The sequence below is a fragment of the Oryzias latipes genome, chromosome 5 (assembly GCF_002234675.1).
Source record: "Oryzias latipes chromosome 5, ASM223467v1".
NCBI lineage: Eukaryota > Metazoa > Chordata > Actinopteri > Beloniformes > Adrianichthyidae > Oryzias > Oryzias latipes.
In genome coordinates this window covers 29,460,998-29,476,265 of record NC_019863.2, presented here as the reverse complement: position 1 = coordinate 29,476,265, position 15,268 = coordinate 29,460,998, and the positions used below count along the sequence as shown (strand labels likewise).

General features: G+C 44.0%; 1 protein-coding gene across 1 annotated transcript; it reads right to left on the bottom strand.

Moving 5' to 3' along the window:
- Positions 1-13,301: 13,301 nt before the first annotated feature.
- Positions 13,302-14,972, bottom strand: LOC105358105 (RING finger protein 225). The gene is made up of 3 exons (XM_011493623.3): positions 14,374-14,972; positions 13,937-14,298; positions 13,302-13,846 (listed from the first exon to the last, which is right to left on the bottom strand). Exons 2-3 carry the CDS (start codon positions 14,251-14,253, stop codon positions 13,750-13,752), a joined length of 414 nt encoding a protein of 137 aa, XP_011491925.1. The 5' UTR covers positions 14,254-14,298; positions 14,374-14,972; the 3' UTR covers positions 13,302-13,749.
- Positions 14,973-15,268: the final 296 nt, after the last annotated feature.

Sequence of the window (15,268 nt, the reverse complement as noted above, 5' to 3'; positions counted from 1 at the left end):
CCCCGCCCAGGAGGGGGAACCCCGGGGAAAAAAGAGGGCCCACAAGGGGTGTTGTAAATATGGCCCGACCAGGCTCGGCCACAGTTGGAAATTTGGCGGGGCCCAGCGCTCAGGAGCAGGGACCAGAACCCACCCCCCAGGGACACGAACATCCCCGGCTCAGATGTACTGTGAACCCCCCCACCGCGCGGAGAGAGCACCGCCGGGCCCAGGAAGCCGGCACCCCGGGGACACGGCCGCCGTTGCAAAGGGGCCCGTACCCCCCACCAGGGAAGAGGTAGGGGACAGATGGTCCTAGGTCCCACCTTCTTTGCAAAATGTGTGTGCGTGTATGTGTGTTTGAGAGGGTGTGTGTGTGCATGTGTGTGTGTTTATGTTGGGATGTATATATTGAGGGGGGAGGGGTGTGTGTACTAAGGGCGGTGCAGTTAAAATTGGCGGGTAGGGCACTAAGGGGACATCTCCTGATTACTCACAGTGACGTCCCCTCACCCTCCCCACCAAGGGGCCCTAAATGTCTAAGGTGCGGTTAAAATTGGCGGGTAGGGTGCTAGGAGGACATCCGCTGCTTGCTGGCAGTGATGTCCAAGCACCCCCCCTACCAAGGGCCCTACATGTCTAAGGTGCAAATAAAACCGAAAGAGGGGGGGCCCACTCCATACGGCAACCATAGGAGGGGGGCCACTGCCTAGTAACCCCCCCCCAAGGCCCATCGCAGGCTAAGCCCCCCACCCCCTCCACCACCACCCTAATATGAGGTTATATGAGGAAGGGGGTAAGTTGGGGACAGCTGGTAGACTGTCCCCCGGTGGTCAAACGCCTGTCCCCCCCCCCCCCCAGCAAGGGGGCCAGACCCACCCAGCCCAAGGGCCCCACCCCCGGAGGCGCCGACACCCCAGGCCCAGCACCACCCACCCCACACAGAGAGAGAGGAGCCAGAAAGCGTCGCCCCCCCCGGAGCAAGCCCAGGCCCCCACCCCCAAACGCCGGCCCTAGAAGAGCTCTGGTCAGGCCTCGACGGGACCGAGGCAGCCAACCGGCCGGGGAAACCGCCGATGGCCTCAGCGGAGACCCCGACCCGTCAACCCCCCCTGCCCCGTACCAATAGTGCCCCCCCCCTCCCCCAGAATGCCCCCCCACAGGACAGGGCCGACAAGAACCCCCCCCCACCCCACCCCAGACCCCGCAGCCGAAGCAGATGACACCCAGAGCGACCGGGGGCCCCAAGAGGGTTGTCCCGTCCCGCCCCAGAGCCAGGGAAGGGCCGATCCCAGCCCCAGGTGTAGATGGACAGCCCATCCGGCGCCGCTGGCTTGGCTTGGGGGGGTGGTCCCTTTGCCGCTGCACAGGCAAAGGGACCACCCCCCCAAGCCAAGCCAGACCACCACCCCACCCCCCCACCACGCACCCCCACACCCAAGCCCAGAGGACCACGCAGCACCCCAGCCCGCCCCACCCAGGCGCCGGACCCGACCCCCGACCAACAGAGCCCCCACCACCCCCCGCCAGGCACCGGAGGCCCCGACCCCCACCCCGGCCCACGGCAGAAGGGCAAGGAGCAACGACGACCAGGCCCCCCACCCCCTAAGTCATGGAGTTAGCTATGGGAGACCAGAGAGACCGAATTCTTTCAAAGTTACTTGAAGCTTGGGCTGACATTTTTTCCAAGCTGATATGATCAAGCAGCAGATTTCTGTGTTGACTTATATTTATATTTTTCTTGCTTTTCCAATTTATTAAAATAGTTTTTTTAGCAATGCAAAGAGTAATGAAAATGATAGAGCCTAATTCTCCTTCTACATCGATGGCACTCATGTCACCAAGCACACAAAGTGACGGTGAAGCTGTGATTGAAACCTTAAGCCAGACTGATAGATCGGCACATACCTGCTGCCAGAGAGCCTGGACAGGCGTGCAGAACCATAGTGCATGCATGTAATTGTCGGGTAGATTACCGTCACAGTGCTGACAAATGTCTGAGTTGCTGAGACCCATCTTGAACATCCTCTGTCCAGTGTAGTAAATTCTGTGTAGAGTTTTAAAATGGATTAGCTGCAGATTTGGACTTTTTGTCAGTTTAAAGGTCTTTAGACAAAGTTCTGACCAAAAGCTTTCATCTGTGCTGATGCTCAAATCCGCATCCCATTTTGTTGTCGGAAGTGAAATATTATTATCTAAATTACATAAAAGTTTGTATATTTTGGAGAGAGTTTTATTCATTGAGAAATTGATCAGAGTGGTAACTACATCTGGTAGCTTTAAATCGTTGTCTCTGTATTTAAACCTTTTAGTAATAATTGATTTAAGTTGCTGATATTCCAAGAAGTTATTTATTCCATGTTTGTCTTGAAGTTCCTGGGGAGTTATGAATCTTCTATCAATAATTATGTGCTCTAGTTGTTTTATGCCCCCTGCTTGCCAAGCTGGGAAGTGGATAATTTTTTTGTTTATGAGGATGTCTGGGTTGTTCCAGATGGGTGTCATTTTGCACGGTTGAATTGATGATTTTGATATTTTGAGAAATTCCCACCAGGCTGTTAAAGTGGCATTTATATTAATACTTTTGAAACAATCCTGTTTTTTAACTGTTTGGCTAATAAATGGAAGATCTGATAGGTTGATCTTTCCACATAACGCCTGTTCCAAGTCTAACCATGAGTTGGTTTCTGGATTATTTTTTAACCATTTTAAGATGTATTGTAATCTATTTGCAAGAAAGTAATTGTGGAAGTTACGTAATTCTAATCCTCCACAGCTTTTTGCAGATTGTAAAGTTTTTAGACTAATTCTTGCAGGTTTATTGTTCCATAAAAAGCTTGATATGGATGAGTCTAATGTTTTGAACCATTTTAATGGCGGTTGTGTGGGAATCATTGAGAAGACATAATTAACCTTGGGTACGATTTTCATTTTTACTGTGGCTACTTTGCCCATAAGGGACAGAGGCAGGTTGGTCCAGCGTGTTAGATCGCCCTGTATGTTTTTCAGTAATGGGGTGTAGTTTAGCTGCACCAGTTCTGATAGTTTGGGGGAAAAATAAATACCTAGATATTTGATATTTCCTGATTTAACTGGTATTGTGAGTCTTTGCTCCGCATTATTGTTCAGTGGTAATAAAACAGACTTATTCCAATTAATGGAATAGTCTGATATAGAGGAGAATTCATTAATGATTGTTGCTGTTTTATTTACAGAATGTAAATTACTTAAAAAAAGTAATATGTCATCTGCATAGAGACTAATTTTATGATGGCTGTGTTTGGTTTTAATTCCTTTAATGCTCTCATTCTGTCTTATTGCTGCAGCTAGAGGCTCAATAAATATAGCAAAAAGAGAAGGAGAGAGTGGGCAACCCTGTCTGGTTCCTCTTCCAAGAAAAAACCTGTTTGAAGTCTGTTTATTAGTTCTAACTGATGCATTGGGGTTGTGGTATAATATTTTGATCCAATTGATGAATGATTCTCCAAACCCAAACTTATGGAGGGCAGCAATAAGGAACTTCCAATTTACTCTATCAAAGGCTTTTTCAGCATCCAGTGATAGTATAGTCATTTCCTGGTTTTCAATGGTAGCAAAGTCTATTATGTTAACGAGTCTGCGGACATTGTCATCCGAGTGTCTGCCTTTGATGAATCCAGTTTGATCAAAGTCAATTATGTGAGGAGTGACTTTTTCTATTCTCTGTGCTAGTGCTTTGCAGATAATTTTTACATCTGCATTAATTAAAGAAATGGGGCGATAGCTTGAAGGACTAGTGGGGTCTTTGTCTGGTTTTAGAAGAAGGATAATGTTGGCGGAGTTCATGTTAGGTGGTAGAGATTGGCTTTCATTGATAAATTTTACCGTTTTATAAAATGTTGGTGCCAGTTGTTCCCAGAATTCCTTATAAAACTCTGCAGGAAAGCCGTCAGGCCCTGGTGCTTTACCATTAGGCATAAGTAACAGAGCTTCATGAAGCTCAGACAACGAGAGCGGGGAGTCTAAATTTGTGATTTGATCTTCGTTTAACCTGGGCAGGTTTACATTGTTGAGAAATGAGTTGATGCTTTGTTCTGATGGATTGATCTGTGGAGTGTATAAGTTTTGATAAAAGTCTTTAAACGCATTATTAATTTTTACCGGGTCATGGGTGACATTCCCTGTTTGGTCCATAATAGAAGTGATTGTTGATTTTTCTTTATTAATTTTAAGCTGATTAGCTAGAAATTTGCCAGATTTATTTGAGTTTTCATATCTTTCCAGTCGAAGCCTTTGTATCTGGAATTGTGTTTATTTATTGATGATGTCATTTAACTGCAGCTTTAAATTTTTCAGGTCGCCCAGTATGTGTTCCTGTGCAGAAGCAGCATAAGCAGTCTCCAGGGTTTTGATTTTATTTTCTAGTTCTAATAAATCTGCTTTCTCTTTGCGTTTTTTATGCGTTGAATAAGAGATAATTTTCCCTCTCATGACTGCTTTTGCTGTTTCCCAAAGAACCATTGGTGATATTTCAGAAGTATTGTTGAATTCTAAGAAGGTTGCCCACTCTTTTTTAAAGAATTCAATAAATTCCTGGTCTTTTAACAGAGATGTATTAAACCTCCAGGTTGAACCCGAGGGTCTGGGTACTTCCCTTGAAATAGTAACAGAAATTGGTGCATGGTCACTGATAATAATTGGATGAATGTTGGAACTTTTAATTTCTTTCAAAAGGGAGTTACTGACTAATAAATAATCTAAACGAGAGTGTGAATGGTGAACTGGAGAAAAAAAGGTGAACCCCTTAGTGCTTGGATGACATGAGCGCCAAGCGTCGCAGAGACCCAGATCATTCATGTACTGCTGTAGGATACATGCAGAGCGCCATGTACGCTGGTTTGCTGCCGTGCTGAGTCTGTCAAGTTCAGGGTCCAAAACAAGGTTGAAGTCTCCTCCTATAATGATTGTGGAGTCAGAGTGAACTGAGAGTGAGGTGAAGAATCTGTGAAAGAAGGAAGAGTGGTCAACATTTGGGCCATAGATACTGGCTATGCAAAAGTCCTTATTCTGAATGGATATATTAATGATTACAAATCTGCCTTCTGGGTCAGTAACTGTATCCTTATGAGTAAATGTAACATTTTTATTAATCAAAACTGCAACCCCTCTTTGTTTGGAGTTGAAACCGGCAGAATACATAACTGGATACTGGGAACAGCACAGGAGATGACCAGCTGATAATGATAAATGGGTTTCCTGCAGTAAAGCTATATCTGCTTTAAGACCATCCAGGTGATTTAACACTTTCAATCTCTTTGGCCCAGAGCCAAGTCCACGCACATTCCAGCTAACGATGTTAAGACTGTTCATAGCTGTTCTAACCGGGAGAGTTCAAGGCTAAATAGTGCGTGTGCCCGTCCGTGTGCGCGTGCACGCTGTGCGTTCCTGCTACACTGACAAGCGCTGTGCGTTGTGGGTGAACGTGTCTTGGCTGTGAGCTGCATGTTGCGTGCGTCCTGTGTGAGCCTAAGTGAGGTTTTTGCAGTTTATCAACGTGTGTGTGCGGGATCGCGTGTGCATGCTCTTATGCGCGCTAGTATGCGCGCGCGCCCGTTCCGTGCATAAATAAATACTCACCGTGGTTGCGTTGACTTTACCTGATTCACATATGAGGACATGGGAAGGGGGGGGGGGGGGACAAGAGAAAAGAGAGAGGAAAAGAGAAAGAACAAAAAGCAAAAACAACGAAACAACAACAGAAACATGAATGTGAGAGAAAGAAAAGACAGTTTTCCTGAGAGTTGTGGATTATTGATGATCCGATTATTTCCTATTCAATTAAATAAGTTTGCGGGTTTCTTCTGGGCAGCGCAGATGTCAGTGCGCCTCTGAAAGCCTTCAGCACAGCCAGGGTGTTACCTCTGGGTCCCGGAACAGCTTGCCGTTCACAAAAAGTTTATCAACGGCAACCACTGCGCGGGCTCCAGCAGACAGGTGCTTCCTCCTCAGCGGGAAGAGGATATTCCGCCGGCGGAGGATCTCGCCTGGAAACTGATCATTCACGCTGTAATGTGTGCCTTTCAGCTCTCGTCCTCTGCTTTTTACCAGTTCCTTTTGTTTATAATTTTCAAATTTAGCAACAATAGGACGGGGGCGCTGATTGTCCGGCCTTTTTCCTCCGAGCCGGTGAACCCTGTGGAAGGAGATCTTCTGGACTTCTTCCTTGGGGAGCTTCAGGTGGACCTCTATGTAGGACTTAACAATGTTCTCCGGGACTTCTCCTGCCTCTTCTGGAATCCCTGCGAACACTAGATTGTCCCTCATGCTCCTCGCCTGAAGATCCAGGAGGGTTTCTTTGATGGATCGGTTTTCCTCAGAAAGACGGGCGGTGTCGTTGTCCAGGGTCTTCACGGTCTCTCTGAGGGCCTGGTTCTCCGCTGCGAGCTCATGCACCTGCTGCTGGCTGAACTCCAGAGACTCTCGCAGACCTTGGAATTCCTTATGGAGGATCTCCAGCAGATTTACACACGGGTCGCCGGGCTGAACGGGTCGTGGTGCGAGTCCCAAGAACGTCGAACACAACCACCGGCAGCAGCTCAAAAGTATACTTTGGTCTACTGAACACCCGCTCTCTCACCAAAAAAGGCCATCTCATCCAGGATTTGGTGGTGGACGGTAAATTAGACTTTTTATGCCTGACTGAAACGTGGCAGCAGAAGAATGTCTTCATGGATCTGAACGACGCCACTCCAACAGGGTTTGTTTATTTCTCCCAACCACGTGTCACTGGTCGTGGAGGTGGTCTTGCATTAATTTTCCGTGAGTGTTTGAGAGCAGCTCCTATAACAGTTCCTACCTTCCAGTCATTTGAGGCCACTGTATGTCAGCTTTCTGGATCCACCCCGACCATCATTGCCACTATTTACAGACCACCGAAACCAAACAAGGATTTCATGTCAGACTTTTCAACTTTTCTAACATATATCTCTGCTCTTTCACCAAATGTTTTATTACTAGGAGACCTAAATATTCACCTGGATAATGTTAACAATTCACTTACTAATGATTTCCTATCCTGTTTGGACAGTTTTGGTTTTCAACAATTTGTTGATTTTCCCACTCACTCAAAAGGACACATTCTGGACTTAATCTGCTGCTCAGGTATCATACCCATGGACTGTAAATCAAACTTCATCCCGTTTTCCGACCATATGCTTGTGACATTTAATGTCAATTTGTTTCTTTCCAAACACAAGCCTTCACGCAATATTACCTTCCGTAATGCTACGGGTATCAACCTGGAGAATTTATCTGCCCTGATCAGTGAACTCCCAAATACAGACAGTTTTACAGCTCCAGATCAACTTGTTTCACACTACAACACACACCTGCACCACATCCTCAACACACTTGCTCCACTAAAATCCAGATCTGTCTCATTCACCTATACTGCACCCTGGTACACCCCCTCTCTAAGACAGTTAAAAGCAAAAGGTCGCCAACTTGAAAGACTCTACACCAAAACCGGACTAAGTATCCATAAAGACATGTACACACAGCACATTCTCCACTATAAAGAGTGCATTTCTAAAACCAAATCTGCTTACTACTCCAATCTCATCAATTCAAATAAAGAAAATTCAAAGATTCTTTTCTCCCTCATCTCTAACATCATCAAACCTCCTGACTCCCTTCCATCACATCTCTATTCAACTGATTTCTGCAACACCTTGGCTTCATTTTTCACCACAAAAATCCACCTTATCCATCAACAGCTCACCCCCTACTCTGCTCCATTTCTATCTTCCATTCCATCTCTTACGTCTGATGATTCGTTTTCTTCATTTACCCTACCCACAGTTAGTCAAATAACTACATTAATTAAAAAATCCAAACCTTCCACATGCCAGCTTGACCCACTGCCCACCATCCTTGTTAAAGCTACAGCTCCCTCTCTTTGTCCTCTCATCACCAACATAATCCATGCTTCCCTCTCCTCTGGAATCGTTCCTCCTGCACTGAAAACTGCTGCTGTCACTCCCATACTTAAAAAACTGGGTGCAGATCCCACAGACCTCAATAATTACCGTCCCATTTCCAACCTTCCATTCATTTCAAAAATTCTTGAGAAAACAGTATCTGCTCAGCTTCATGCTCATCTGTCCTCCAATAATCTGTATGAACTTTTCCAATCTGCCTTCCGTCCCCTTCATAGTACTGAAACTGCTCTTCTAAAAATTACTAATGACCTTCTCCTCTCTGCTGACTGTGGTTTATTATCCATCCTTCTTTTACTTGATCTCAGTTCAGCTTTTGACACCATTTCTCATTCTATCCTCTTGAACAGACTCTCTTCCATTGGCATCTCTGGCACCGTCCTCTCCTGGTTTCATTCCTACATGTCTGACCGTACTCAGTTTATCCAACTGAAATCTTTCACTTCTCATTCTGTCCCCATCACAACTGGTGTCCCTCAGGGTTCTGTGCTCGGTCCACTCCTCTTTATTATCTACCTTCTCCCGCTTGGTCATATTTTCCAAAAACACCACATCCATTTTCATTGCTATGCGGATGACACCCAGCTCTATCTTTCCAGCCAACCCAACTCCACACTGCCTCCATTAGCACTGGTTGACTGCATCAATGAAGTCAAATCCTGGTTCACCTCAAACTTTTTAAAACTCAATAGCAACAAAACTGAACTTCTTCTGATTGGCACCAAATCCACCCTGAGCAAGACCAACCATTTCTCTCTTTCCATTGACGGCTCCACCATCTCTCCCTCCCCTCAGGTAAAGAGTTTGGGTGTCATCCTCGACAGTAGTCTCTCTTTCACTTCTCACATAAACAGCGTCACCAGATCAGCTCACTTCCATCTACGCAACATCCAACGTCTACGTCCCTCCCTCACTACTCATTGGTCTTGTTGTTAGACCTTGGTCACAGGGACACGGTGATTGGCCAGTGATTGGCAGCAAAGCACTCTGGGAAACGGGACGTACTGCTATTGTTGTTATGCTACAAGCTAAAGGTAAGTGCTTTAGGCGAAGCATCCAGCTTAATATGATATTTTCAGATTTTCATCGAGAAAATAACAGATCGACCATTCTTGCGTTTATTTTTACCCCTATTGAATGCTCACAGAGACACGGAAGTAGCGGCAGGAAGCGGCTTTTGCAGCAAGATGACTGAGCTGAGGGCGTACCAGATCATCATCATGTGAATGAACGTGAATACGATGGATGCTTCTGTGCTTTTTAAAATAAATAAATCTGTTCTCTAAACATCCTCCGTGTCTTCAATGCAATGTAATGAGACACACACAGACAGAAATGTGAAGGTATCTGCTGTAAATCTATGACGTAAATTAATAACAGGAAATGATCGGCTAGTCAGTTAGCATGTAGCCTAATAGCCTTCGAATGTAAAGATACTGACTGCTAAAGTTAATAAAAGACAAGTCCTGAATATTATTATTCCTATTCGACCCTAAACTACAATATCAGCTGTCTGACAACAGACCAGCCAGTTGCCCAAATGCCGGCATACATGATCAGAGAGCTCTGCGGCGGAGCTAGTAGTAGCCTAGCAGGAGCTATCGTATGACAAAGCAGCCTAGTTATCATAAATCTTTTGATATTTTTCTTATATTCATTGAGACGGTAATAAAGTGATCATTTTTGTTTTTCATGTTCCTTTTTTGAACGAATATGGGTCACAGAGACACGGAAGTTACCGCTGAAAGCGGCTTTTGCCGTCGTACAGAGAGCATATCCGCGTGAATGACTTATGACGTGAATAATTATTGCGTTCGAACGGATTAATTATTGCGTTCGAACGACATAATTATTGCGTTCGCACGAGTTAATCATTTCGAGGGAACGGAATAGTATTTTGAGGGAACGCAATGGTATCTTGTGGGAACGTAATAGTATTTCGTGCGAACGACATAATAACCTGTGGGAACAAGATATTAATCTGTGGGAACAAGATATATTTTTATATCTTAATGTCAGGACACGGTCTCCGTATTAAACGGCAATCAAGGCTGGAAAGCTTTTTATCAATTGAATCCAGGATATCACTCATGTTGCTGCCTGGGGAGGAGGCAGCCCCCGGGGAGTCTTCGGGACGGTTGCGTTTGGTGGACGGAGTGGCGGTGTTGGATTTCCTCATGAGGCAGGTATTGAAACACTCGTCGATGTAATTCTCCAGATCCTCCAGGTCCTCCAGGCTGGCAAATGCTTGACAAACTTTTTTCAGATTTTTATTTTTTAACTTTCTGGATTATTTAAATATGGCGGTGTAATGAAATAAATCAAAAATGTTTGTTCACAACTTACGCGCCGCCAAGTAAACTCACCACACTCCTCTCGTCGGCTCTCGCGATACTACAGCATCACGTAAAAATCTGTCCATATTCATAATCAGAGAGAAATTAGGGAAAAGTATAAAATAAGGAAACAACAATTTCAGAGTTGGATAGTGTTACAAAATGCAGGGGGATACAACAGATAAATAAATTGTCTCAGATACTGGGAATATCACTCAGGGTATCATAAACTGTTATGGCTTTAGGTGAATTGATTCATTTTATGGATTTTAAGTACAAATTGACCTGTTAAAGAAGGTAAAGCTGGTAAAGCTAGAATGCCATTTCTGTAACCTATTTTTGTGTATAAAAAAACTTGGCTAAACATAACACAGTATTGATACATACATTATGTACATTGTTGTGTAGTGACAGGCCAAAGATCATTACTTCTTTCGAAAAGAAGTCCATGATGAATGGGAATTTATTTTTTAACCATTTGTAAACATCCAACCAGAACATTTGTACAACATTACACAGGGAAAATATGTGTTCGATGTCTTTAACAGCAGTTTGGCAGAAGGTACAGCTGTTGTCATCAATGTTGAAACGTAATTCTTTGGAGGGATAAATATCATTCATAATTTTGAAGTGTGTTTCTTTAACTTTTGGGGGAATAAGAAGTTTCATTTGTAACAACATTTTTGTTTTAAATTTCTGCAGTATATTGTTTTTGTTCTGTCGTCCAGGAAAAAGCCTTTTACTGAACCAATTTCTGATAAAAGACTTATTACATTTTTTGTCCATAAGAGGGCATCCTTCAATTGATAATGTGGCTATGTGGGGTGTTATCATTACATGTGTCATTGTGTTCCTTGTTAGAAATACAAATTCTCGATGAAGAGAATTACAGACCTTTAAGAATTCTGAAATAGGAGGATTGAAGTTATGTCTTAAACAAAATTGCTCATAATCTAATAAAGTGTCTCGCTGCAGCTTCGCCTTCATTTCAGCCCCCCCCCTCCCGGCCTGCAGCCGTTTGGTCTCCCCAACGATCCAGGCGCGGCGCTTGTTCCTCTCAAACACGTCTATCGTTGCATTTTCTACACGTATTTTAAGTGTGTCTAAAACTGAATGTTAAATTGAAAGCCCTGTTAGCTGTCACGCATGTAGGTGTGGGACATTAATCTCCGGCAGGGGCGGTGTGCTATGCAGTCACAGCCGCGCACGAGAACCGTTTCGCGCGTAACCATAACCTCAACCTTCCTCCAGGTCCGAGCGACCCAGAAACAAGTTCAGCACTGGCTGCATGTATTTAGAAAATTACGTTCTAAAAAGAAAAGTAAGAAAGTCCTAAATTTGGTCCGGTGGGGGGGCTGTCAGGTTTCCCCAAATGTTCTCCTGCTTTCAAACCCGGTCAATGTCACGCCCACAAGAGTCATATACTCCACTGTGATTGGTTGGTTTGTCAGCTCCGCGCACAACACTGAAAAAGTGTCATTTGTAAAAATAACCGGCGGGACGCATTAACATTAAACTTTCATAATAAGGAGGGGGCCGCAAAATATCAACCTTGGGGGCCGCAAATAGCCAGCGGGTCGCGAGTTTGAGACCCCTGGTTTAAAGGTTCTTGAGCTTCAGGTTACAGACCCCTGGTTTAGGCTCATGTAGGCCCCAAGCAGTCAAACAAAACATGCAGCTGTTGTACTTATCTTTTGTATTTAAATCCTTACCGGGTAGAATAACAATCCACTTTTAGACTGCATCAATATCAAGAATCCAAATGTTTTGATGAGCATTTAACCCTTGTTCTATCCTAGGCACTTTAACATTGGGAGTTGGGTCATCTAGACCCACTAGACAGTGCGCTGAACCTTTTTTCTTCAATGATTTGTGATCTTCACTGGTGTCCATGGATTACATGAAATCTTTCCACCTTTATCCACCTTTGTCATGGTAAGGGGAACACGACAATGGAAGGGTGGGGTCATCTAAGATAGCATAAGGATTACATAAAACATGTAGGACTAACATTTCCATGTAAGTGGGGGAAATATGTCCTTAGCCATCATGTACAGGTGCAACATACCTGTAACTTACCATGTGCCTTTAACAACACAACATTTATTGGTGTTGACAATGTTGTGTTCTTGGATAAACTTGCAGTTGTTGTGCAGATTTCCCTGACAGCAGGAGGGTTTTTCTGAGGTTCTGAAAGCTCCACTCAGAAGAAAACACTTCCTGAACAGCCTCCAGCTGCTGTTTTTACTACAGTTTTGAACGCTAACATCAAACATTTAACTGTTTTTTATTTACAGATTTGGTCGACTGAGAGCTGGAAGTCCAGGTTTACGACTCGTACGTCCAACAATTCCTAAGAACTCTGTCCAATGTTCCTGATATGAAATTCCAGCAAAGCTTCCTTTTCCTCCTACAATTGTATTTGTGACCTTCATAGACTCAGATTACAAGACAGTGACAGCGTACGCATACAAACCAGAGCTGGAACTTGGTTTCATATTGATACTTTAGCACACAACTCAACAAAACCAGTTAGGCCGGCATATATTTTCTTGTAAATTCTATCCTTTCCTTTCATTAGTCATCATTAAACTCATGTGACTAACTTCCAGTTTCCTTAAAAAGGCTTCTATGCGACTGGAAAGGAGGTCACACGTTTTCTTCATCAAGTAAAAAGTCTTTCAAAGGAATCTTTTTAGAGTTGTTTACAGTTCAAATTCCTGAGATGAGAAGGTCATAGTAAACTTAGTGATTCCATTAAAGGACTACAAACATTTAATATGTTTCAGCCTCATTCCTGTTTGTCAAACATTAAACATGCAAACAATGTTGACTTTTTACATTTGAATTTGTAGGAACATCAGTTTAAATAAAAACAGAATTTATTGTAAATAATATGATTTTGTTTTCTGTTCAGAATTAGTCACATAAGTGTTTAGATAATCCAGTATGAGACCATTTGAATCGGTAATACGTTTGAGCATGTCAGAAATATTTCTTCATGTCCCACTTCCTTCACAGATGTTTGTTATTTAACTTAAAAATGTACATAAAGACCATCCAGCAGAAAATAAAGCGGATTCTTTGATCAATAAAGTGAGATCCTCCAGTTCTTGTTTTGGATTAGACCTTAGATCACATCTGACAACACGATTCACAAAGGAACAAGCAGCGTCTATATAAATTATCAGACAATATTTACAATAAATTATTGGATTACGTAGAAAAATGCAGTCACAGACAGTCCAGAACAGTGAAGTTCTAGACTGTAAAACTTTTTATGGCCGAACATATGTGGGTGTGCGCCGGTCATGTGTACCAACATGTCCTCCTTGTCTGAAGATCTCCAGAAAACAAGTCGTCTCCGGTAGCTGTTCAGCACGCCGGCCTTCGCCGGCGTGATTATCCATAAGGTTTTGATGATAGTCCTTCAGGTGGTTCCAGCTGCGGCGGCGCGCTCAGCAGTTGTGTCTTTGTTGCTGCTTCACGCCGCCTTTGAAGACTCGCCGCAGGTTTTCAAATTTTCCCTTCAAACCAGACTGCCTTGACTGGGAACTGAACAGAAGCACAAATCCATTTATTTTAGACATTTGAGGTTTAACCAAAACACTGAAGATTAAAAACAGTTGTCAAACCAGAACCTACTTTGTGGACGGACTGTCCTTCATCTCTGTGTCTTTCTGGGTAGAGTCCTCGTCACTGTCCTCAGGCTGGTTGGGCAGCTGGTCCCAGATCTCAGTGTTGACCCACAGGGAGCCGGGCAGCGTCAGCCTGGCGCTGGTGCAGGTGATCCAGCGGCACAAGGGGCAGGTGACGGTGCAGAGCGGCCCCTCCAGGATGGATATTTTTTCCAGGCAAGGTGTGCAGAACGCGTGGTTGCAGTGGAGGAGCCGCGGGACGCGGTTGCTGCGGGAGTATTCGCAGCAGCAGACGATGCACTCCAGATCCTCGTTTGGAAACATGGTGCCAGGTCGCAACGACAGGAAGACCCTTTCAGTACAAAAGCACTGCAAAGGAGAAAATAAGTAAGATTAAAGAATCTGACAGTAAAAATTCAAATAAAAGATGTTAGGGACACTTACAGGTCGGACTGCTTGGCTGCTTCAAAGTGAAGTTGCTGCTGTGCTGAAAGCTGGAAAATGTGACCGGCTGAGGTGCTGCTGCGCTTTTTAAGAACAGCTCCAAGGAGGAAGTCAAACAAGTTACAGCACTTCCAAAGAAGAGCAGGCATCGGATTAACAGGTCTTCTGTGGAATTCCTCGCACAAGCATTTGTTCAGTTTTTTCAAACAGCTGCCACACAAGGAGATTCAGGCCATGTTTTTATTAAAGGCCCTGCCTTTTTTTTTAACTAAATGTGATGCACAATAGTAAATAATCAGCAGATAAATGAGCCGTCTGACTGTGCTGCGCCGCTTTGCAAACACTAGACAAGCAAGGTGCTGCTATAAATAAGAACAAAAACAAAAGAAGTGATCAAATAAAATTTAAAAAAGGAATATACAGGAAAAACAAACATGTTGGTTCTCTTTGTGTCTCTTTATTTGGACCTATATGACCTCTATTGGTCGTCAGAACTGATTCAGAATCTCCAAAAGGTGCAGGTGCTGCTTGGCTCATGGGTTAGTGGAAAGAATCTGCGCTCTGACTGCATCAGTCTTTGCTTTTAAACATGTTAAAACCATTTCTTATTGTCAGATAAATGCATCTAGACATTAAAGAAAAACACAATTAGAAACAACAGACCACAACAAGAATCAAGTTTCTGATGCACGAGGGAGGAAAGCAAGTGTGGTAGAAAACGTCCACCACGCTTCTCTTCTCAAAGGACTGGTTCTCTCCGTGCTCCTTTTATTAAGAATTCAAGTAGGAGGTGACAATTTCCAGACAAAGAGAAAAGTTCATTAGGGGGTGTCGTATAATGACCCATTTGGGTGGATTCTAAGTTCAAACAGTATTCCTTATCAGCTAAGGACAG

Excerpts from the sequence above, each read along its gene's own strand:
- LOC105358105 (XM_011493623.3), bottom strand. The coding sequence starts at position 14,253 with ATGTTTCCAAACGAGGATCTGGAGTGCATCGTCTGCTGCTGCGAATAC. Across the intron at positions 13,847-13,936 it reads AAGGACAGTCCGTCCACAAA|TTCCCAGTCAAGGCAGTCTG; the intron begins GTAGGTTCTGGT and ends GCTTCTGTTCAG.